The 26,493-nt window shown below is 43.8% G+C and overlaps 1 protein-coding gene across 7 annotated transcripts in view; it reads right to left on the bottom strand.

The window, feature by feature from the left end:
- The window catches only part of LOC121539513 (neuronal PAS domain-containing protein 3-like), a 316,876-nt gene that overhangs the window by 19,866 nt on the left and 270,517 nt on the right, over positions 1-26,493 (bottom strand). For all 7 annotated transcript variants that reach the window (XM_045207543.1, XM_045207545.1, XM_045207546.1 and 4 more), the window contains one exon: positions 3,828-3,946. In XM_045207543.1, coding sequence (XP_045063478.1) covers positions 3,828-3,946 — 119 coding nt within the window. The remainder of the gene's footprint in view (positions 1-3,827; positions 3,947-26,493) is intronic.

Raw genomic sequence — 26,493 nt, 5'->3', positions numbered from 1 at the left:
TGTGAAATCTATGCAGCAAATCAGCCTCCTCAGACCTGGGTTCAAATACTATTTGACATCTTTCAAATACTTTTAGCGTTTGCTTTAGCCTGTCTGAAATGCTGGATGGGCAGGGTTTTGCTATTTTCCAACTTTTCTATTAGTTCCAGTGTGCCAGGCAAGCTCAATCAAGCCCATCTTTAGTATTTGAAATTATTTCAAATAGTACTTGATCAGTATGCTGATCAGCCTCACACATCAGTCAGACAGTATGCTGTCTATCTTGATCAGACCCCAGAGTGACAGTCAGGCAGGTGCTGACACACATTTGACAAGGCTGTTGGTTGGCAGGTTTCATCACAGCAGCACAATGAGACCAGGGCAGAGGAAGATGTCTAATGACTGGACTGGCTGGATGAAACAAGCCCATGATGCTTTGCTTCTGGTAAACACCAGCCCCCCTCCAGAGGACGTCAGCCCATGCAAAATAAAATACACACCGCTCTGCTTCACTCAAATTAATACAAAGGAGCTCTCTGTTAAATAAATAAACTCAAATGTATTAAAAACATACAACATGGAAATGATCTTTTCAGAAGCCCAAAGCTTGAGGCATCAAAAGTTAGTTTGAAAAATACAACTTTTCAAGTAATTGCCACAAAGCAAACGGCAGGCAGCTAGATTGCTGCAGGAGTGCTCTTGGCAAGAACATCATAAGCTCTGGCGAAACATTAAATATGCTCAAGCAGCTAAATGCAAACTGACACGGCAAGGGTTCACAACAGCGGCAGTGAGAGGCAGACGAATAGCATATCTCAATTTAATACAAGCCAACATAACAAAGGGATCAATTTTTATAATTCATGGTTCAGCACACAATGCACTCTCTACCCCGCCAGTGAATATAGAAGAGGTATACATAAGAAATAAGATTCATCTGTTCCCGGGGATTCTCTGGAGTGCTTTTGAAATGTGATACAGCACAAATAATGATGGAGAACCTTTACATGAGCGCATTAAATGAGATGGGCTGAGATCTGTTTAAAAAAGATGGGTTTAAAGCTAGAGCAGAATTCACTTTGATTTGACCTCCAGAGTGAAGTGGGGATATAAGCGGCCATGATGCGTGCCGCCGATACTGTCGTGCCTCACCTCGCTTCGTCGCCCGGGCTCTCGGCTGGAGAAGCAGATCACCTAATGCCTGGTGGATGCCGTATGCAAAATTCATACCTACCTACCACCCGCCTGTAACAACACAAGTGTTGACTTAATTTAAAGTAAACGCAATAAGAGGTGTCCTTGTCTGGCCTGTAATGTATGCATGTGTGCGTATGTGAATATATATGCCTGGGCACCATGGCGTCCATTCTTCATGGTTATTTGCATATGTCTGGGTGGACATGGCAAACAACATGGGAGATGTAGAACTATGTAAAGAGACGTTTGGATTCTCTCTCTCTCTCTCTGTCTCTCTCTCTCTCGCTTTCTTTCTGTCAGGAAGAGCCTTAGTTCACTACCATAGCCAGCCATTACCGTCCAAGACCAACGAAAACACAATTTTTGGTGCCAGACGGTCAATTTATTTATACCTTTTCATTCTTAGTCCGGCAAACTTTGCTACTGCAAATACAATATACAATAAAGGCATTGGAGAGATATATCCAATCCCGCTCTACTGCTGTTGGGTTTACCCTTGAGAACACAAAGTGCATTAGGGTGGGATAAAGCCAGAATGAGGCCAGAAACAGACAAAGAGACAGAGATGATAGGGAGATCCTTGGAGAGAGATAGGGGCATCAGGATGAGGCTGGGCTCGTCCCTGTGTGTCCTTACTGACCATAGCATCAGCCTTAATCCTATATCTCTGTTCCAAAGCCCCCAGAAGCCACACATCTTATCAACTTACTGTTGAGCCTGCGTGACTTTTTCTCTATAAATAACGTTAACACCGACAGCTACAAGTTTTCCGTCAAGCTATGAGTATGATGATGACTTCAGGGCCCGTAGAATTACATATAGAACACCATACACTGAGTATACAAAACCTTAAGAACATGGGCCAGCATCCCTGTGGAACGCTTTTGACACCTTGTAGAGTCCATGCCCCGATGAATTGAGGCTGTTCTGAGGGCAAAGGGGGGGTGCAACTCAATATTAGGAAGGTGCTCCTAATGTTTGATATACAGTGTTTATACAGTGCCTTGGGAAAGTATTCAGACACCTTGACTTTTTCCACATTTTACAGCCTTATTCTAAAATGGATTAAATAAATAATCAATCTACACACAATACCCCATAATGACAAAGTGAAAAGAGGTTTTTTGAAATGTTAGCAAATGTATTTAAAATAAAAAACAGAAATACCTTATTTAGGTATTCAGACCCTTTGTTATAAGACTCGAAATTGAACTCAGGTGCATCCTTTTTCCATTGATCATCCTTGAGATGTTGATTGGAGTCCACCTGTGATAAATTCAATTGATTGGATATGATTTGGAAAGGCACACACCTGTCTATATAAGGTCCCACAGTTGACAGTGCATGTCAGAGCAAAAACCAAGCCATGAGGTCGAAGGAATTGTCCGTAGAGCTCAGAGACAGGACTGTGTTGAGGCACAGGTCTGGGGAAGGGTACTGAAACATTTCTGCAGCATTGAAGGTCCCCAAGAACACAGTGGCCTCCATCATTCTTAAATGGAAGAAGTTTGGAACCACCAAGACTCTTCCTAGAGATGGCCGCACGTCCAAACTGAGCAATCGGGGGAGAAGGGCCTTGGTCAGGGAGGTGACCAAGAACCCGATGGTCACTCTGACAGAGCTCCAGAGTTCCTCTGTGGAGATGGGAGAACTTTCCAGAAGGACAAGCATCTCTGCAGCACTCCACCAATCAGGCCTTTATGGTAGAGTGGCCAGACAGAAGCCACTCCTCAGTAAAAGGCACATGACAGCCCGCTTGGAGATTTGCCAAAAGGCACCTAAAGGACTCTCAGACCATGAGAAACAAAATTATCTGGTCTGATAAAACCAAGATTGAACTCTTTGGCCTGAATGCCAAGCAGCACGTCTGGAATAAACCTGGCACTATCCCTATGGTGAAGCATGGTGGTAGCAGCATAATGCTGTGGGGATGTTTTTCAGCGGCAGGGACTGGGAGACTAGTCTGGATCGAGGGAAAGATGAACGGAGCAAAGTACAGAGAGATCCATGAAGAAAACCTGCTCCAGAGCGCTCAGGACCTCAGACTGGGGTGAAGGTTCAACTTCCAACAGGACAACGACCATAAGCACACAGCAAAGACAACGCAGGATTGGCTTCGGGACAAGTCTCTGAATGTCCTTGCGTGGCCCAGCCAGCGCCCGGACTTGAGCCCGATCGAACAACTCTGGAGAGACCTGAAAATAGCTGTGCAGCAACGCTCCCCATCCAACCTGACAGAGCTTGAGAGGATCTGCTGAGAAGAACGGGAGAAACTCCCCAAATACAGGTGTGCCAAGCTTGTAGCATCATATTCAAGAAGACTCGAGGCTGTAATCGCTGCCAAAGGTGCTTCAACAAAGTACTGAGTAAAGGGTCTAAATACTTATGTAAATGTGATTCTTCAGTTTTTATTTTATTTAAACATTTATAAAAACCTGTTTTTGCTTTTTCATTATGGGGTATTGTGTGTAGATTGACGAGGGAAAAAAACGATTTAATCCATTTTAGAATAAGGCTGTAAACATAACAAAATGTGGAAAAAGTCAAGGGGTCTGAATACTTTCCGAATGCACTGTATGTAACACCACACTGCTGTGGGGATGTGAATTATAGGATCTCTATGGCTTGGCCACTGTGCCTCTGGGTCTTACCTTATAGCCTGAAGACTTGATGTGGACACCTCTCTTGGTCAGTGTGGACTTCATACGGATGAAGAAAGAGCGCTCTAGAGTGTTGTCTGGGGAAAGTAGGCTGGGGCTGGTGGACTCAACTGTGGAGGCAAACACACACACACACACACACAGTTACTTTACATTACCTGGCCAATACGTCTGTGTGTTTTGTAGTAGTATTTAGTAGTAAAGCCTAAGAGAGGTAGGGCGATATTAAGTAAGATAGTGCAGATGTAATACGTTCTCATTGACTTACTATCATCTCCCAGGTAATCTTCTAATGGAAAACAACACAATACAAGTTGCCAATATAAGTTGGACAATGTTTTAATTATGTTCTGTAATAGCGTACAACCTCTGCTTCGTCTAACACTGTAATTGTTAAAAAGTCAAGTGCATGTTTCTCTTCATTCAGCCCAAGTGTAGTATGTGTTCTCCATGAAGTACAATATTGCAATTTAATGTACTGGAAATACTTCTTAGAGTTGATTCAAGTTTTTTTTATATGCACAAACAAACAAGCGTGACATTGTCAATTAATTAGAGCTAATCTAATTCTAAACAAATATATTCATCCTTGCTTCAACAAAGTTCAAGATCTCAAGTCAATTCTAAACATACATGTTCATCTCAACGCATTTAAACACGACCATAACTGAGGTCAGTCTCGGCAACAGAACACAACAAGGATACCTACAGTGGGGAAAAAAAGTATTTAGTCAGCCACCAATTGTGCAAGTTCTCCCACTTAAAAAGATGAGAGAGGCCTGTAATTTTCATCATAAGTACACGTCAACTATGACAGACAAAATGAGGGAAAAAAATCCAGAAAATCACATTGTAGGATTTTTAATGAATTTATTTGCAAATTATGGTGGAAAATAAGTATTTGGTTACCTACAAACAAGCAAGATTTCTGGCTCTCACAGACCTGTAACTTCTTCTTTAAGAGGCTCCTCTGTCCTCCACGCGTTACCTGTATTAATGGCACCTGTTTGAACTTGTTATCAGTATAAAAGACACCTGTCCACAACCTCAAACAGTCACACTCCAAACTCCACTATGGCCAAGACCAAAGAGCTGTCAAAGGACACCAGAAACAAAATTGTAGACCTGCACCAGGCTGGGAAGACTGAATCTGCAATAGGTAAGCAGCTTGGTTTGAAGAAATCAACTGTGGGAGCAATTATTAGGAAATGGAAGACATACAAGACCACTGATAATCTCCCTCGATCTGGGGCTCCACGCAAGATCTCACCCCGTGGGGTCAAAATGATCACAAGAACGGTGAGCAAAAATCCCAGAACCACACGGGGGGACCTAGTGAATGACCTGCAGAGAGCTGGGACCAAAGCAACAAAGCCTACCATCAGTAACACACTACGCCGCCGGGGACTCAAATCCTGCAGTGCCAGACATGTCCCCCTGCTTAAGCCAGTACATGTCCAGGCCCGTCTGAAGTTTGCTAGAGTGCATTTGGATGATCCAGAAGAGGATTGGGAGAATGTCATATGGTCAGATGAAACCAAAATAGAACTTTTTGGTAAAAACTCAACTTGTCGTGTTTGGAGGACAAAGAATGCTGAGTTGCATCCAAAGAACACCATACCTACTGTGAAGAATGGGGGTGGAAACATCATGCTTTGGGGCTGTTTTTCTGCAAAGGGACCAGGACGACTGATCCGTGTAAAGGAAAGAATGAATGGGGCCATGTATCGTGAGATTTTGAGTGAAAACCTCCTTCCATCAGCAAGGGCATTGAAGATGAAACTGGGTCTTTCAGCATGACAATGATCCCAAACACACCGCCCGGGCAACGAAGGAGTGGCTTCGTAAGAAGCATTTCAAGGTCCTGGAGTGGCCTAGCCAGTCTCCAGATCTCAACCCCATAGAAAATATTTGGAGGGAGTTGAACGTCTGTGTTGCCCAGCGACAGCCCCAAAACATTATTTTTATTTATTTATTTTTTATTAATGTTTTTTTTTATCTTATTATTATTATTATTATTATTATTTTTTTTTGTCATTTAGCAGACGCTCTTATCCAGAGCGACTTACAGTTAGTGATTACATTTTTTTATTTATTTTTTATACTGGCCCCCCGTGGGAACATCACTGCTCTAGAGGAGATCTGCATGGAAGAATGGGCCAAAATACCAGCAACAGTGTGTGAAAACCTTGTGAAGACTTACAGAAAACGTTTGACCTGTGTCATTGCCAACAAAGGGTATATGACAAAGTATTGAGAAACTTTTGTTATTGACCAAATACTTATTTTCCACCATAATTTGCAAATAAATTCATTAAAAATCCTACAATGTGATTTTCTGGATTTTTTTCCCTCATTTTGTCTGTCATAGTTGACGTGTACCTATGATGAAAATTACAGGCCTCTCTCATCTTTTTAAGTGGGAGAACTTGCACAATTGGTGGCTGACTAAATACTTTTTTCCCCCACTGTATTTGTCAAAGGTGAAACGGTCAATTTGTCACTCTGTGTTCCTGCGCTCCTGATCAAGGCTTAATAATCAAATGCATATACATAACATTCAATCCATCAGGGGAGATAATATAGGTGTAGACAGGCCCGCCCCTCCTTGTCTCGCTGACTGTGTGTGTGTGTGTGTGCGTGTGTGTGTGGACGTGTTTAACTATACTTGTGGGGACCAGAAGTCCCCACAAGAATAGGAAACTAAGAAAAATTGAGGACATTTGGGGACCCCACAAGGAAAAAGGCTATTTCTAGGGGGTTTAGGGTTAAGGTTAGAATTAGTGTTAGGGTTAGAATTAGGGGATAAAGGTAAGGTTTAGCATTAGGGTTAGGAGTCAGGGTTAGGGTTAGGGTTAAGTTTAGGGTTAGGTTTAGGGTTAGGGGTTAGGGAAAATAGGATTTTGAATGGGACGCAATGTTGTGTCCCCACAAGGTTAGTTAAACAAGCATTGTGTGTGTGTGTGTGTGTGTGTGTGGATGAGTGTGTCTCCCCTGACTGTCTCTGTCCCCAGAGCTGGACAGGACATTAAACAGCCTCCACTTTACTCTACAGGCAGACAGGCAGACACACAGCCATGGACAAGACTAGGAGATTACATTGAAATGGGATTACTAAAACAGCACACCTGGAAAATCCGGTTTTCTTCTACTCTGCATATAACAAGGCTGCAGTGACTTTGGGTCTCTGGAACTGGAAACAATGTGATCAGTGTAAAGGAGGAGGGTGGGGCTGGAGGGATGAAAGGATGGGTGAGGAGGCTGGGGGGAGGGGTGAGGGCTGCTGCCATTCTCTTTCACAAGGCGTCGTTTTTTTCTCTTCTTTTCTGAGGACATGAATTAAATGTCATTTAAAATCTAACCAGTCCTTTATCACTCTGGGGAGAAGCCAGAGCCATGTTATATTTAGTCATTTCATTTCTTCTGATTAAATATGAATTACTATGAAATTTTGCTCATCATCTAACACAGCAGAATACGCCAACAGCTTTTTAATACACTGCATAAGCAGCAGCAGCCACAAACTTCAGCAGCAGCTCTAGGAGTTTAATTCGCCTCTCTAATCCAATCACATCAACCTTATTTCTCTTATCACAGATTCCCATTTTGAATTAAATGAGCTCATTAGTTTTAATCAAAGGCAAAGAGATCAAAACGTACACTTAAATGCTTTAGATCAGAGCTGCCAGTCAGCTGCAGAGTTCTATTTGACTAAAACACAAGATCAGAGCCTCTTCGAACTGAGCATTTTCATTAGGGAAGGAGGGAAGGCACGAGCCAACCGACTGGCCTTAAAGACACAGGGCTCTTTTTTCACCCTACGGACGTCTAACTAAAGCAACATCAGAGTCATTTGTGATGGGTTGGGGGGTGGTGGTGTGTTTCAGCACCAGTGGGCTTGTTAGTTGAGGGTTATGATGTGAATGTGAATTATAGACTGGGCAATTTACGAGTCAGACACGTTGAACGCCATTGCAATACTTTCTTCATCAAACTAATGGTAATATGAGCTCTGTTGGAGCATTACTCTGATTATTATAGTGTGGAGTGGCACAGGGGATAATTTGTGTTCCTAGATAGAGAAGGCTGATTTCACATGGTACTGTATTCATCCCAAATGGCACCCTATTCCCTTTATAGTGCACTACTTTTTACCAGGGCCCATAAGACATAAGACTGGTCAAAATTAGTACACTATATAGGGGAAAGGGTGCCATTTGGGATGCACTCATGGTTCTATTGCGAGGGCAGCCCCAGCCCAATGAATGGTTTTGATACTGCATGGGAGAATAATGATATACTGTACTGTAGGTATGTGTGATATGGTTGTAATACATGAAGTACCGTGTTAACACGTAAACCATAGAGTGATTACCACTTAATCGTGTGGTCAAGTGACCATATTGAGATCCATGCATGTTTATGTTGATAGTAAAAAGAGAGCAGTGCCCACACCTTGAAAAGTCAATGTAGCCTACCAACTTTTTACATGTAGAGTAAGAAGCCGTCAAACATCAAGTGCCAGAGCACTTTGCAGTGAAATGTGAAACTATACAAGACAATAAGCTTTACAAGCCTGGATCTAATATAAAAATGACACCATAAAAGATGACTTCTTAAAAAGAAAAAATCATTTGTGAGCATAATTTATGGTTTGGCAGGGTCTGCCGGTCTAGATTCATTTTCCTGATAAAAGCCCTCACAATGAACCATCTCTGTGTGTAAGTGATGAGACTTTAAAAGTATTACTTTCTGTGCTGTGGTGGTGAGTGTTGACCATCATCAATAACCCACTGGCAGTTCTTTAGCCCCCTGTTGCTCCTCTCCTCTCCTCTCCCTGACAACCCCCGTCACCATACAATTTCTACACACCAGGGACGACTCAGAGGAGGAAGCTGCTACAAAGCCAAGACACTGCTACAAGCTACAAGCTACAAGCTCCCTCCGTATGTCTTATGTGTCTTATATGCCTTAGCGTGGCTCCCCTACTCAGGCTGCTAATATTCCTCAATTTACATTTATATAAATATTAGTACCAATTCAAAGCGTCAAGCATTTAACGCACATATAAATCAAGTATATGGCCCATGGCTCAGGCTCAGTGTGTCTGTCCTCCATATCTAGACGCGGGGAGGTCCTTGTCTCGCCCCACTCTGATGAATGATGGCCTCTCTCTGTACATTAGTAATGATATATAATGCACCAGGCCCTGTACTAATTGGAAGGCTTTGCTGGCTGGCTCCATATTGAGAGGTAGAGGGTGATTTTTCAATACAGCTCGCCTTTGTGAGAGAGAAAGTCTGTGTGTGTGAGAGAGAGAAAGTGTGTCAGTGTGTGTGTGTGTGTATATGTGTGTGTGTTTATGTGTGTGTGCGTGTGAGCGGGATGTGAAACATACAGAGAGGGACTTGTATTGCAATGGCAGCTTTAATAATTAGAGGTTGACAGGAAAAATGCCGTCAGGCACCTTGTCCTCTGTCACTTGTGCCTCCCATCCTTTACCCCCAGTATCGCTCTAGCCAACACTCCCAGGGAGGGAGATTCATTAAAAACATACAGCTACAGTGGGGGGAAAAAGTATTTAGTCAGCCACCAATTGTGCAAGTTCTCCCACTTAAAAAGATGAGAGAGGCCTGTAATTTTCATCATAGGTACACGTCAACTATGACAGACAAAATGAGGAAAAAAAATCCAGAAAATCACATTGTAGGATTTTTAATGAATTTATTTGCAAATTATGGTGGAAAATAAGTATTTGGTCACCTACAAACAAGCAAGATTTCTGGCTCTCACAGACCTGTAACTTCTTCTTTAAGAGGCTTCTCTGTCCTCCACTCGTTACCTGTATTAATGGCACCTGTTTGAACTTGTTATCAGTATAAAAGACACCTGTCCACAACCTCAAACAGTCACACTCCAAACTCCACTATGGCCAAGACCAAAGAGCTGTCAAAGGACACAAGAAACAAAATTGTAGACAAGCACCAGGCTGGGAAGACTGAATCTGCAATAGGTAAGCAGCTTGGTTTGAAGAAATCAACTGTGGGAGCAATTATTAGGAAATGGAAGACATACAAGACCACTGATAATCTCCCTCGATCTGGGGCTCCACGCAAGATCTCACCCCGTGGGGTCAAAATGATCACAAGAACGGTGAGCAAAAATCCCAGAACCACACGGGGGGACCTAGTGAATGACCTGCAGAGAGCTGGGACCAAAGTAACAAAGCCTACCATCAATAACACACTACGCCGCCAGGGACTCAAATCCTGCAGTGCCAGACGTGTCCCCCTGCTTAAGCCAGTACATGTCCAGGCCCGTCTGAAGTTTGCTAGAGTGCATTTGGATGATCCAGAAGAGGATTGGGAGAATGTCATATGGTCAGATGAAACCAAAATAGAACTTTTTGGTAAAAACTCAACTCGTCGTGTTTGGAGGACAAAGAATGCTGAGTTGCATCCAAAGAACACCATACCTACTGTGAAGCATGGGGGTGGAAACATCATGCTTTGGGGCTGTTTTTCTGCAAAGGGACCAGGACGACTGATCCGTATAAAGGAAAGAATGAATGGGGCCATGTATCGTGAGATTTTGAGTGAAAACCTCCTTCCATCAGCAAGGGCATTGAAGATGAAACGTGGCTGGGTCTTTCAGCATGACAATGATCCCAAACACACCGCCCGGGCAACGAAGGAGTGGCTTCGTAGAAGCATTTCAAGGTCCTGGAGTGGCCTAGCCAGTCTCCAGATCTCAACCCCATAGAAAATCTTTGGAGGGGAGTTGAAAGTCCGTGTTGCCCAGCGACAGCCCCAAAACATCACTGCTCTAGAGGAGATCTGCATGGAGGAATGGGCCAAAATACCAGCAACAGTGTGTGAAAACCTTGTGAAGACTTACAGAAAAATGTTTGACCTGTGTCATTGCCAACAAAGGGTATATAACAAAGTATTGAGAAACTTTTGTTATTGACCAAATACATATTTTCCACCATAATTTGCAAATAAATTCATAAAAAATCCTACAATGTGATTTTCTGGATTTTTTTTTCTCATTTTGTCTGTCATAGTTGACGTGTACCTATGATGAAAATTACAGGCCTCTCTCATCTTTTTAAGTGGGAGAACTTGCACAATTGGTGGCTGACTAAATACTTTTTTCCCCCACTGTATACCATGCATCATTTCAGGCAGAGTGACATTCAAAAGATGTAACAATTCAATAATTTTCACATTTTCCTGTATGGCGAATTCAAGATATCAACTAATAATTGAGGTACTCTGACTGGTGTCCAGTTTCACAGTGCGGGTGGAAACGGTGAATATGTACTGTATTTCTCTCCAGAGTGGAGAACTGGATTAATGTTTAGTTTTTTGTCACGGTCAATATCATTCTTAAATGGTCGCTACAGGACCCCCTGAGACCTTTCAAGAGGCACCTCTTAGATTTTAATATAATATAATAGCTGCGTTTCCATGACAACCAATTTTGCTCTCCATCACTAAGTGTGCCCGGCCACTTTGCTGATTTCACAATCCATCTCTAAAGATAAATTAAGATAAATTGAAGCAAATATGTTCCAATCTGTTTCTCCTAGACCAAGTGATTAAGTTAATTGATGAAAACACATTTTTCCATCTAAACATGGAACACCTCTAATATAGTTTAATAAAGTGGTGATATGCCTTGGTTGAAAATACTCAAATGATTGTTATCTAGAAATAGCAGAGGATACAAAAGGTGTTTCTAACGTACATGTACAGAGAGGGGGGTATAGAGAATATTTTAGGGAAAACCGTTGGAAGTTTAGTTTTCAAATACACTCATATATGGGTCTACTCATAAATATATCCTTTATAAACTGGCCTGTTTGCATTTGCTTGGGAAACTAAACTTCCAACGGTTTTCCCTAAAACACTCTCTAAATATCCTCTCTGTTTGAGAGCTGTTGTATCTATCTAAGATGGAACCCCACCTGAGTCAGCAGTCACCATGTCAAGCTCTAGATGAAGGCAACATGAGGCGTGCTTACAGGCGTGCGTTTACAGCCAAATGGAAGGATTAAACGCTAACGCATCAACGATAAACACAGCAGATCAATTAAGAGGTGCAAAGAAAGCTGAAAGGCCCCGAAGAGTGAAGTGATAATTAAATCCCGTGTTGTAAACGCTCTTTAAAAGTGCTCTAATTGACAAGGTTTTCTCTCAAATGGACATAAATCCCTTCAAATTCATTTATTATTCCAATCAGGGAGCTACAGTTGGTGCCATATAGTCCATCAACGTGAATAAAAAAAACAGGGGTCTTGTTGTTGACTAACTAACAATGATTTATTTTATGAGTGTCTATTAAAATGTAAAAAGGCTAAATCAGAAGCTTGCCAAAAGAGTTTGTCATTAAAAGAACTGAAGATGAAAGTTGATATTTTCAACATGAAGTTTTCAGATACCCAGCCCGCATCTATATACTGTTGAACGTATCAGACAAGACTTTATAGAGACCTTCCATACATTGATTATGGTTATCCCAACCACAAATATGTCCATCTAGACAAGATTAACTGTATTGTCCCTGAATGGACATTTGTCCAAGGGAGCTCCTCCCTGTCCTGTAACTGTGTATACATACAGCTATAGCCAGTGGTCAGATAACATGCTCCTCTAGACATCTCCAGCCTGCCACCCTGTAGGGGAGCACAGGACAGGGGAGCACAGGACAGGGGAGCACAGGACAGGGGAGCACAGGACAGGAGAGCACAGGACAGGGGAGCACAGGACATGAGAGCACAGGACAGGAGAGCACAGGACAGGAGAGCACAAGGCGATGTGGCCCAGGCCCATCCATTATTAATATGGTAATGAGGGTGACGCGGTGATGTGGCAGGCCAGTTGTTATCAGCTGCAGGTCACTGTGGCCCCATGTCCACACTGCGTCCCAAATGGTACACTATTCCCTACATAGTGCACTACTTTTGACAGTCAACACCAGATAAATGGCCTATTCTGTTTTTCTCTCATGACTTTGCTGCTTACGTGATTTGAAATGAAAGCAAGATGCTGAGGTGAGGTTGAGGTGGTGGGTGTCAGATAGAAAGCTAGATGGAATAGATGAAGGTGTGTGTGTTTCTTCTTCTTCTCACTGATATCTCTGGATAAGGTTCCCTTATCATAACGGCCCACCCTTAATGTGACATCACAGTGCAGGGGGAGGTGGTGGCGATGGTGAGGGTTGACTGTGTCTTGTCATGGCTGCATGTTACGGGGTTGCTGGCCCGCTGCTAATCACAGGTAGCCTGGTTTAACCAGACTGAATTCTGTGCTCAACAGTGAAACATAGTGAAATTAGTTATGCCAGGCTAGATCTCAGGGAGGTTGCAGGGGGGTGGAGGGAGAGTGTACTGGATCAGACAGAGTAAGTGTACAGGACCGAACAGGATGGAACAGGACCGAACAGGATGGAACAGGACGGTACAGGACAGTACAGGACGGAACAGGACGGAACAGGACGGAACAGGACGGAACAGGACGGGACAGGACGGAACAGGACGGTACAGGACGGGACAGGACAGTACAGAACGGAACAGGACGGGACAGGACGGTACAGGACGGAACAGGACGGGACAGGACAGTACAGGACGGAACAGGACGGGACAGGACGGTACAGGACAGAACAGGACGGAACAGGACGGAACAGGACGGAACAGGACGGGACAGGACGGAACAGGACGGGACAGGACGGTACAGGACAGAACAGGACGGAACAGGACGGAACAGGACGGGACAGGACGGAACAGGACGGAACAGGGCGGAACAGGACGGGACAGGACAGTACAGGACGGAACAAGACGGAACAGGATGGGACAAGACAGTACAGGACGGTACAGGACGGGACGGAACAGGACGGGACAGGACGGTACAGGACGGAACAGGACGGTACAGGACGGGACAGTACAGGACGGAACAGGACGGGACAGGACAGTACAGGACGGAACAGGACGGGACAGTACAGGACGGGACAGGACGGAACAGGACGGAACAGGACGGTACAGGACGGAACAGGACGGAACAGGATGGAACAGGACGGTACAGGACGGAACAGGATGGAACAGGACGGTACAGGACAAGACAGAACAGGACGGAAAGGACAGAACAGCAATAACACTTGTCAAGACAGAGACTCTAGTTACAACTAATGAACAGGGGATGAGAAGATAAACAGAGACAGGACTACTTGCTGTGTAGTGCCTAGTACAGCACTGACTACAGCAGATGAAAGACATAGAGATAGCCAGGGATTTGTGTTAATTTATGATTGTGAACATGAAACCGTTCTGAAAACTGGTTTGCTCATTTCCAGCCGTTTAAGTTAATCAATGTTGTGCTGCCGAGGAAACGTATAATCACGCGGGATAGTGGACTGGACTTCACTCTTGAGTGATTCAGAATGAGAATAAATAGGTGAAGCCTCGAGCTGCAGATGGTCTGTCTATTGGTGTGATAATAGATACAAAAAAAGCACAAGGGATGTATTAAAAAGGAAATCGTATTTGTCTAAAAACAGAAGAAAAAAAACATGAAAATGCACTTTATGAATCGACGGCCTCTAATGACACTCTAATCAAGTTGATAGAATTTGGCATATCATTTTAGCCTTCCCCCCTTGCTACCCGCTCGCCGCCCCTCCCCAGTTAAAGTCCTTTTCTTTAATCAAGTTGCAGGAGAGACAGAGAGCGCTTGGCACTGGGGGCTCGGAGGTTGCAGATGGCTGCTATACTCCAAAATGTTCAAGCTTGACTGACCCATTTCATCAGCTCTGTCAAAGCCTTGCACTGATACATGTTGACAACATTTAATCTTAAAAATGGAAAGAAATGAATTAATATGCAAATTCCATCAGCTTTGTAATAAAAATGTCCTTGAAAAAACTGAGAACACCACCCCAGAGGAATAGTGTGAATTATCCCGGCTCCGTTGTTCTATAAGTTAGTCTGAGGTACACAAGTCCACCAGGAAATCAGTGTGGATCTGACTGGGAAATAATTATGATGGAAGAACAAAACACTAGCAGGTTGAATAAATGGAACAACATGGGAAAAGGCCTGGTACTCTTTGTTATTCACTTTGAATTAATAGGATTACTTTTCCTTTCAGATCCATATACACCTAAAATCAACACCTCACTATCACACCAAGGTGTGTGTATTTGTATGTGTGTGTGTGTGTGTGTGTGTGTGTGTGTGTGAGAGAGAGAGAGAGAGAATGTGTTGTACGCATACAATTAACATTTTAGGCAAGTGCACGGAGGACACTGTGGGGAAAAAGAGACATTTTCTCATTCTTCATGAGCTGCAATAGTCTACGGGGACAGAATCTTACAAGACAAAGATTACCCATACAAAAGAAGCAGGTGGCTACAACCAGTTCTCAAGTGGAATTAGCTGAACTATGGGACCTAATTATCTGTGGAGAACCAACGTATAACGAAGGAGAGAAACTTGACTGTTTGAAGGACAAATGATTAATTAAAAAGAACACCTCTCCTAAGTTCTGATCTGTGGACAAACGAACCGGTGTCGGTGAAACCCTCAGTGGAATGCCAACCATTGACTAACACACTAATAACATTCACCGGGCTATGTCTGTATGGCTGATAACTAGCAAATGACGCCAGTGACAAAGTAGACAAAGAAATGTATTTACAAGGTCACAATGACCTTGTTAACTAGAATATAAACAGAGAAGCTATCATACAATATAATCCGAACTGTGGCCTACTCCCAATAGATCCCTTGTCTCTTTACATTTTCCCAACTGTCTTTTAGTCTGTGTTTTACCATGACATTATTGTATATCTTGTTGCTTTGTACTTCACTATGCAGGTAAAGCTAGCGAGGTCATCGTTTTTCTGTCGTTAAATGTGATTTTTCTTCTCACAGAACAGACAGATGTGTATTATTAATGTTGCTCTATGCTTTCGCTCCCTACTTTTAATGGGCTTTTGAAGATTACACCGTTTAAGGTAGAAGACAAAGACAGGATGAAGGGGAAGACAGTAGGGCTGCGTCCCAAATGGCACCCTATTCTCTATGTAGTACACTACTTTTGACCAGGGCGCTAGCAAGCAGGCACACAAACCTGGCCCTATATTTTATTTAAGACGCAGTACATCATTACAGGAGTCCTATAGGAACAGACTCTACACACCATCATGCAATTATGAATATTGACATCCCATGAAGATATTGTCAGTCTCTCCGATGGAAAATATTCAGATTCCATTAGATAAAGAGTAGCTTTGAAATCATTTCTACCCTATTAAAATAGGATTTGAATTTGTCAACTGTCTGATAACAAATGAAATGCAAACTGCCTGAGAATTGGATTGTATGTGAACACGGAATACATTTTTTGCCCCACATATGATAATCTTATGATTATACCAAACTGTTGTGCCTTCCTTGACACTTTGCTCTGGGTTTGAGCCTTCAGGTGCAGATTTTATACACTGTATGCGTATGAAGAAATCAAATACAAAATACCCATACAAAATGTAATTGCTAAACGTAAACTAAATGTAAAGTCATTCGAAACTAAAGTGCTATAGTTTCAGTGCTCACAACACAGTCATTTTTATGGAAGAAAGGGTTGATATAGCTAGACCTCTTTTTAAAATGTCATTGACACGTTTAAAACCCCCATCTCTGTTTTAAGAGGGTCACTTGTTGCTTCTGTCCTCTCAACAATAGAACAAGCTTTTTACTTCCCCACACTCCATTCCCCTTATACACCACTCCACACCCTCTCTACTAAGCCTTCTCATTTTCCCCCTCTTTCGCTCTCTCTTTTTACCCTCTCCTTCGCTCTCTCTCTCTTCCCTCTCTCCACTCTCTTTCTTAACCCCTATCTCCTTCTCCTTCTCTCTCTCTCTGTCCCGCCCACTCTTTTAACCCCCCTCTCCTTCTCTCTCCTCCAAACTCTCACTCCTTCTCCCTCCCTGCCACAGCTCCCGGCCAGCCCTGGAAGATCAGAGCAGCTGTAAAATAATGAAAAATGTGCAATCCTTGTGGGACATTGCTTGTGCACACACACCTCCGCCCAGGCATTCATCATTCGCCAGGTATTGTCAGTGAAAGTTTAATTGCATAAACACTCTGTAACTGTCCTGTCATATTTCTTGTCAGCCCGGATTCTCTCTCTGGGCTCACTATCTCACAAAACTATAATTGAATTGCTACCGAATCACACCGATGCTGACGGGAGGAGAGGAACCTTATGAATAGAATGTGTTTCCTATCAGCAGGTTTGACAAATTGTGTCACGAGGAAAAGCAGAAGCGATAATTTCCCAGTTTATTGGGAGTAGACCTGTTTGCTGTTTGTTGTTATCTACTACCAGCTCTTATAAGCACCTAGTTAAACAAAAACATATATATGAAATTTAGGCCCAACAAAAAGCAATTCAGCTCTGAGAGAGGGCAGTCTAAATAGCACTCAAAGCTGCAAATAAGGCCATTATTTACTCCTGTGTATGATCTAAAAGATGTATTTAAAGGGAGGAAAGTCAGATTGCAGCAGCAGCTCCTTTTCTATGAATAAATGCCTGAGAAACACAGTGACCCATCTTGCCTATAAGAGCTAAACAGAATACCAATGCATTCCTACCCAGTTAGACAGAGACTTTCAGAAATCCCAATATTTCATGTCTGATAGGTTAACCTTCACAATGTACAATTCTAGAAGGCTGTTATTTGTGAGTGAGGAGTCGGACAATATGACTGTTATTTGTTTGTGTTTTCTGTCAACATGCTTGGTCTTTGATATTCCGCCCTCTGCGTATATTCAAAGGGACATGGTTTGTCATTTCCACAAACTGGAAAAATTATTCAATTGCTTTTTTAAACAGAGCAAGGCAGAGTGACTGCAGTGGCTACTATTTTGTTTTCCCTTTCTCTTCCTGGAGGGAAAGTCTAAAAACCCCTCTGTCTTACCAGGTTACTACTTGTCTGACCACGTATGTATTTTATACAGAGCAATTATATGACAATACATTAAACAATGCAGACTGTTCAGATTCCACAATAAAGCTTTGTCTACATATGAAAAGAACAAACAATATATAAACAAGAGGGTCTCCACTCTCCACAGTGTATCATTATTCTCTACCGCTTAACATCAGAGAGCTGAACTCCAAAGTGGCCTTTCCTCCTGTGTGAAAACATGTGGCAGCTTTATCAAAAGCCTTTCCCACAAAGCACTGCAGCACTCTCTCTACACTGCATGGGAACAGAGCAGTGTTGTAATGCCTCCCTACTACACTAGGCTGATAAAAAGCCTTTTCTGACAACCTTATCAGCCAAATAAGCTTAAATAAAACTGGCTTCTAATAGTCTGGAGACTGCTTGATCCTGCCTCTGTCTTTCAAAGCTCTGATGCCTTCCTCCTCCAGTGATCTTGTACTTTCCTCGTGACAGAATTTTCAATCTTTTAGGCTGGCTAAGCTGTCATTAGTTTCTTTGTTCCTCTTTAGGGATTGTTTTGCGTATGTAGGCGCCGAGCCGAGCGGTTTGATAGCGGCTGGGAGCAGCTCCGGGTACTAGGAGGAGTGATGATGAAATGCACAGACGTTTCAAAAGCATTGATTAGTCCTTTTAGTAATGTGGGAGGGGCTTTTTGAGGGGTTACAGCAGACACCATTGTCTTCATATACAGTCAACTAGCTGTCAGAGGTGTCCGTTGTACACAGACGTACTCTAGATAATACTCAATAATTGGCTGCACCTGCAACCTGAATAATTACACTACAGAGTGGTTGAGATGTCAGCTTTCAGACGAATGCTGTTCAAACGCTTTCCTTGTCTGAAATTGATCTGCATTAAGAACAAATATTTATAATTGAGCACAGTCACTGCCAACTGTAAGTGACAGATTATATAAAGTTGAAGTCTTTAAATAGGCACAGTGGGGAAAATGGCCTTGTTGATAAATAACACAATCAAGAATAACAGTCATAATTCATCAATACACATCAATACGCACTAGTTTCATATCTAAAAGTCGGGTCTATGAATAAAGTCTGGGTTAAAACTACAGCTATAAGATAACAGAAAATACAATATATTCAGTGCTTTCTAAGGAAAAATACAGCAGTGATTCATTTTATCAAAGACTTGCTGCCACACGAAGGCTAGCCGTGATTGATGGGTATTTTGATTTAATAACATTTTTCAATCAAGTTATGCTTTAGCAAGAGGCTTAATTTAAGGATAAAGTTAGAGCCCTGGGATAAATGAACACATCAGATGATTAAAAAACATTTGTCTTAACGATCGAGGGAGCCAGGTAGGACTTTATTTACGATGCCTAGTTCATCAACACCCACACTGATGTTTTGACAGAGAATCTATCTGATGAACAGATATGTACTTTCATAATTCTAAGGTAACTTATGACTTTTCCCCCAGCAAGCAGAAAGTTAAGGGACTATATTACAACTTTTACCCTGTTAGGAGCTTTATGAGTGTTGAATTATGAAACCAATACAGATAAATCATTCACGGAAATCACACAGTATTTATTTATATATAGGAAAACCAACTACTTGCAATACCACATGTAATCTCAGTAGTAAAGACAATAGTGTGATATTTGTTTTAGGTTGTTTGCAAATCATTCTGACTTCATTCTAGAAATTGCTAGCGTGTTTATTTCATGAATAAAAAAATATATTTCAATACGAATTACCCTGCTCTCTTGGTCTTTAGTTTGTTGGAATTACCACAGCAGGTTTGTGAAGTGGGATCCCCTAAGGGACTTTCTTTATAATAATAAAGAAGAAGAGTTGCTCTGAACTCAATGCCACAGCACAGTCCACTACTACGTCCCAAATGGCACCCTATTCCCTATTTAGTGCAGTACTTTTGACCAGGGCCCATATAGGGAATAGGGGGCCATTTGGGATGGAGTCACATCTCACAGTCACAGGAAACTAACATAAATCCCACTTCCTATCTCCTTATTGAAAATAACCGACATGAAAATAAAACACTTAATCCAGAAATCTTTGTCACAGGCATGTTTCAAATAATAAATATTGGACAGCAAATATTATATTTCCTGGCGAGTACACAAGACGCCACATTTCCTTATTTCCATTGGTATTTCCATTCTAAGAAACATAAGCGCTGTCTGCTTTGTAGACTGACTGTTTCTATAGATAAAAGAAAGAGGGGGACATCACAACAAAGACTGATGTTTATTTAATTGAATATATCCTTGTATTGACAGAGACATATGAACAAAACGCTTGGATTTGCATTCCTAATCAGAGGGAGACGTGAGAGAGAATAAACTGACGCTGGTTGATGTTGCTAGACAGGGCTGGAATGAACTGGAAGGGGATCCACTGTCACCAGCCACCAGCTACAGTATTCACTGTTACAACATACCATGTTAAACCCTTCACAACACTTGTGAACATACATATACGTCTGTGAAATGTACACTCCACATATAGTCTGTACAATATGACTGCATGGTATTGCCTTGCTGCCCACACCACCAAAGACCAATATGGACTCTGGGCTACAGTACATCTAAAAGAGAGCAATTTCACCAGCAGACTATAAATGAGGCAGGCGGCGGTATGGTAGATACAAATCTGTGACAGCTGCCCCTGTGTAAGAGTATCACATCTGAGCACACATGACCCCAACACAGCCAACCTGCCATCCTACCCAACCAGCCTCTATACTCTACTCCAGCACCAGTCAGCCTGGCTGCATATCAACCCCTGGGCCTCTCTGAAGACTTCCTCTCTGGCTGACTGTGGCCATGAGCGACGGTGAGAGAGGGCGAGTGCGCGCGTGTGTGTGTGTGTGTGTGTGTGTGTACGTGCGCTTTATAAACAGCTCCAGCAGGTCTATCAGCCAGGAGGAGGGCCTGACTCAACCCCCCTCCCTCCTTCCAGCAGGACCAGAGAAGACACTAGCTCCCCTCCTCTCCTCTCCTCCTCTCCTCTCCTCTCCTCTCCTCTCCTCTCCTCTCCTCTCCTCTCTCCTCTCCCTCTCCTCTCCTCTCCCCCTCTCCTCTCCTCTCCTCTCCTCTCCTCTCACCTCCCTCTCCCTCTCCTCTCCTCTCCCTCCCTCCTCTCCTCTCCTCTCCTCTCCCTCTCCTCTCCTCTCCTCTCCTCTCCTCCTCTCCTCTCCTCTCCTCTCCCCTCTCCTCTCCTCTCCTCTCCTCTCCTCTCCTCTCCTCTCCTGGCTAACATTAATTCACAAGAACAGGTGGAGGTCATTGTTTCCTTCCTCTCCTATTTCCCAGGACAATAGCTGGGGCTGGGGATAATTCAAACACATGCACACACACACACATACCTGCATGCACACGCACACACACATACACACACACACACACAGAGACACACAGACACACATGCAGAGCAGAAGCAGATCTCTGTAGTCAAATTAAATTTTCAGTTGTACATATCACTTCAGAAGTTTGATTTAAACCTACATGATATTAAAATATATATCTATGAGATATATTAATGTGGAGGATGAGGAGATGTATTTCACATCAGAGCAGTGAGCTCTTATGTTGTCACTCAACTCTTCCATTATCTTCATTTGTTAATGCCCTATTGTAAACAGAACATGCACCTACTCTAGTCTTAGTTTAAAAAGTAATTAGAAAAGTCTACTAATAATAGTCTCTGATTGCTCATTATGTACTCTGAAAAATCCAATTAAACTAGGAGAGCAAGCCCGTTTTAAGATGGCTAATTCTTGCTCTAGTATAATAATTTTGTAATATAATAATTGCACCGTACTTAGTCTTTCTTTGTTAAAGTGGTTTTTATTTAATTAATTGAAGCACATTTGCAAATCCATAATAAATATTGTGTGAATTTGAATTTGCACGATCAGTTTATGTCTATGGAGTTAATAGTATTTTCTGACTGATATTTTTTTACACATACCAAAGTGGAGAACCTTGCCCTCAACTCAGACCCTCATACCAGGTGTGTGTGTGTGTGTGTGTGTGTGTGAGAGGGGGTTGCTCTGGCTTGTCATTGGTAGAGTCTAGGGCTCTTGGCAAAGAGCTCTATTTGCATTTCAAATGTCACATGCAGCAGACACCTGTTAAAGGCTAGAGGAGGATCCACACAAATCAAAGGTCTAACCTACTGGGAGAGGAGTTCACGCAGTCCACACACACATACACATACACACACATGCTTGCACACACACACTGCCTAACACATACAGTATACACAAACACTGTCCCCCCCGCCAGCCAATCCGGCTCTACTGCCCCTTTATCTTTAGAGAAACTAATGATAATTGTCCTTTAAATGATATAAAATGTAGATGACAATAACTTAGGTAACTTCATAATTATGATAAATGTGTACAATTACAAAGGATTATTCACATTCATTGTACTAATAGCATAATTAGCAACAATAATCAAGGACTTATGATCCTTACATAAGTCAACGCCTTGGACAATTAAGACTGTTGCGACACATAATTAACTACTTATGGCAATTAGTTCAATTTTCTTTTTACACCTAAATGAATAGAATATTGTTGGATTAATTTGAATGTTGTAAGACTGAACTGCACTACATTCACTGGACACTATTCTCTGTGATCGTAAGGCTCTGTATTTATTTTCTTAGTTCACCTTGTGTTCTTGAACGTAGCCCTGTTTCTTTGTGTTCTTGAACGTAGCCCTGTCTTTCATTTTTGTTCACATGGTCTCATCAGCTCCTTATTTAGTTCAGTTCTTTCTGTTTGTGCCTTGTGAGGTATTGTTTGTTTTGACTCTACTAAGCCTTTTCCTAGCTCGTTTGTGAGAACCAGTTATAGCTTTCAGTCCTAGTTTTTGATTCTCCTCCCTGTTTGCCTACCTGTGTATGACCATTGCCTGCCTGTGACCACGATTCCTGCCTTCTGCGAAGGCGTAATAAACACCTGCCGCACTATGCGCGTGAATCTACACCTTTTTCTCCCTGAGTATTCATTACAGAATACCTCACCAAAAACGGAATGGATTCAGCGGAGAAGTGGCGCCTAACCCGGCAAGAGGAGCGTATGGAGTTAATCGGCCATCTTCTCCGCCAGCCTATCATAACCCATAGCCCTCCTTCATTCATATCCATGCCTGGAAAATATGACAGTTCACCTGGGAAATGTCAGGGATTTCTGAAGCAAATACATTGAGCACAACCCCACCTACTTTACCACCGACAAGAGCAGGGTGGATTTTGTTGTGTCTCTACTCAGAGGCAAAGCCCTGGATTGGGCCACCGCCATATGGACTGCCAACAGCACAGAACTTGGATCCGAGACCCAGTTCCACACCCTCTTCAAAGAGGTATTCGATCACTCTCCTTCCGGTCGTCCTATAGGGGACCTCCTCATAGACCTTCAAGGACGCAATTCAGCTGCCGAGTATGCCATCTAGTTCCGCACCATGGCTACAGGGATGGAGTGAGGTTGCTTTACTTACCGTCTACCGAAGAGGGCTCAACAGGGAACTTCAGGCGGAGCTGGCCTGTAGAGGTGACCTTCAGGATTTAAATCAATACATTCGTATGTCCATCTCCCTCGACCGCCTCATCGCCGACCGCCGAAGAACTCTGCCACCCAGGAACATGAAACCTTCTCTTTCCATGATTCCGTCATCCCGTCCGAGTCTTCCAGAGCCCATGCAGTTGGGCCATGCTCCTCTCCCGTGTATCGAATGTCAAAGGTGGAGCCAAGAAGGGCTATGCCTATACTGTGGTGGGAAAGATAATCTACTCAGCCATTGCCCTGTTCGCCCCCCACGGATAGATGAGAAGGGTCCCTCTGCTGCCATGCAGGTAGGCGGGTCCGTATTTCTAAATATCTCCCAGAAGCAATTCTCCATCCCAGTATTGATAACCGTGAAGGGGGTTACGAAGTACGTAGAGGGCTTGATAGATTCGGGAGCAGCAGGTAGTTTTATCAATCACCAGCTAGTACAAGAGCTTGACATTGATCTTACACCTGTCACCCCTCCCTTAAGGATTAACACCCTGGACGTGCAGCCATTGGGCACGGGCTTCATTACGCACCTGACACAGAGCGTTACCCTCCAGGTTGGAGTCTTCCACACCGAAACCATTCAACTCATGGAACTCTCATCCCCCAAACAGCCACTCATCCTTGGACACCCCTAGCTTTGTCGTCACGACCCTGCCATCTCGTGGTGACAAGGTGAACTACTGTCCTGGTCTTCTACCTGCTTCACCAGTTGTCTCAGCCTACCCTGCAGAGCCACCACCATTGAGGACTCTGCCTCTGCAGTGCCACCCACCATACCATCTGAATACGCCCAGTACAGCAATGTCTTCAGCAAAATCAAAACATCCACTCTGTCACCACATCACCCAGAGGACTGTGCTATTGACTTACTCCCTGGCATGTCCCCACCAAAGGGCCGCCTATCTATCCCGGAAAATGAGGCAATGGAGAACTACATTGATGAAGCACTCAAACGGTTTCATTCGTCCTTCTTCTTCCCCGGCTGCGTCCAGCTTCTTCTTCGTTGGAAAAAAGGACGGTGGTCTTCGTCCATGTATTGATTACCGTTCCCTGAATGACGTTATGATCAAGAACCGTTTCCCTCTTCCTCTGATCCCGGCGACCATTGAACAAGTGGGCCACGCCAACATCTATACAAAACTCGACCTGCGGAGTGCTTATAACCTTGTCCGTATATGTGAAGGCGACGAATGGAAGACGGCCTTTATCACCGCACGAGGACACTACGAATACCTGGTCATGCCCTACGGCCTTACTAAAGCCCCCGCCGTCTTCCAATCCTTTATGAATGAGGTATTCCAGGATAAGATCAACCGCTTTCTCAACGTCTACATTGATGACATCTTGATTTACTCCCACTCCCCGAAGGGACACATACAGCATGTACAAAGGGTTCTTCAACGGCTCCTTGACCATAACCTTTATGTGAAGACTGAAAAGAGCACCTTCCATGTAACCTCAGTAAACTTCCTCGGTTTCGTACTGACACCTGGAGGGGTCAGCATGGATGAGAACAAAGTCACCGCCATCAGTAACTGACCCAAACCCACCACCATTAAGGAACTCCAAGGTTTCATTGTGTTCTCCAACTTCTATCGCCGGTTCATTCGGAACTTTAGTTCTACTGCCGCTCCCCTCACTGCCCTTACCAGCCAAAAGACCCGGAACCTTCAATGGACTGATACCGCACTGACTGCTTTCAACACCTTGAAACGCCTCTTCACCTCAGCTCCTGTCCTTCGCCAACCTGATCCGACCCTTCCTTTCACCCTGGAGGTGTATGCCTCCGAAGTAGGAGTAGGAGCCATACTCTCTCAGCGGGTGGGTACACCTCCAAAATCACATCCTTGTGCATTCTTCTCCAGGAAGTTATCCCCGCTGAGAGGAATTACGATGTGGGGAACAGAGAACTCCTCGCCATTAAGCTGGCCCTCGAGGAGTGGCACCACTCGTTGGAGGGTGCACAACATCCCTTTCTCGTCCTAACAGATCATCGTAATCTGGAATATATCAGAGGGGCCAAGAGGTTAAACTCCAGACAAGCCCGCTGGGCTCTCTTCTTCACATGCTTCCATTTTCATGTTACTTACATCCCTGGAAAGGAAAAACGTAAAAGCTGATGCTCTCTCCCACCAGTTTGACCTTCTGACCAGTAACTCAGACCCTACACCCATTCTTCCTTCCTCTTGCATTATGGGACCGGTACAGTGGGAGGTTCACTCTGCCATACAGGAAGCCCTAACCTCAGACCCGGCTCCTCCTGAGACACCAGCTGGGAAGAGTTACGTACCAGCAGCTGTTAGACCCCAACTGATGCAATGGTGTCACACGTCCTTGGGGTCAGGACATCCGGGCATTACACGAACCACCGAATTTCTAGCCCGTAAATTCTAGTGGTCCTCACTGGCATCCGGCGTCAGGGATTAGTACTCTCCTGTCCAGTCTGCGCCCAAACCAAAAGCCCTCGTCATCTCCCTTCCGGTAAGCTTCAATCTTTGCCAATCCCTCACAGACCCTGGTCCCACATAGCTGTTGACTTCATCACAGACCTTCCTGAATCTTCTGGTAACACCACCATCCTTGTCATAGTATACCGTTTTACAAAAATGTGTCGTCTGGTTCCTCTTCCTCATTTACCTAACGCCATGGAATTGGCTGAGTGTATGTTCCAACAGGTGTTCCGTCTGTATGGGATTCGGAGGACATCGTCTCTGACCGCGGGCCCCAGTTTGTCTCCCGGGTGTGGCGAGCCTTCTGTGCCCGACTGGGGGTCGCCCTCAGCCTCTCCTCCGGGTACCATTCCCAGACCAACGGACAGTATATGGCCTGGGCCGAATACGCTCAGAACTCACTCATGCATTCATCCCTCCGCCTTACTCTGTTTCAGTGTGTCCTTGGTTACCAACCCCCCATATTTCCCTGGGAGGCGGAGCCTGTTACTGTCCCAGCTGTCGACGACTGGTTTCGGCATAGTGTGCGGGTATGGGAGACCGCTCACCGGCATCTGCAGGAAGCCTCTAATATCCAGAAACACTTTGCCGACAGAAGCCGCCGACCTACGCCACTCTTTCACCCCGGACGTGTGTGG

Source organism: Coregonus clupeaformis, chromosome 25 (genome assembly GCF_020615455.1).
Source record: "Coregonus clupeaformis isolate EN_2021a chromosome 25, ASM2061545v1, whole genome shotgun sequence".
NCBI classification, from domain to species: domain Eukaryota; kingdom Metazoa; phylum Chordata; class Actinopteri; order Salmoniformes; family Salmonidae; genus Coregonus; species Coregonus clupeaformis.
This window is presented reverse-complemented; position numbering and strand designations above follow the sequence as displayed.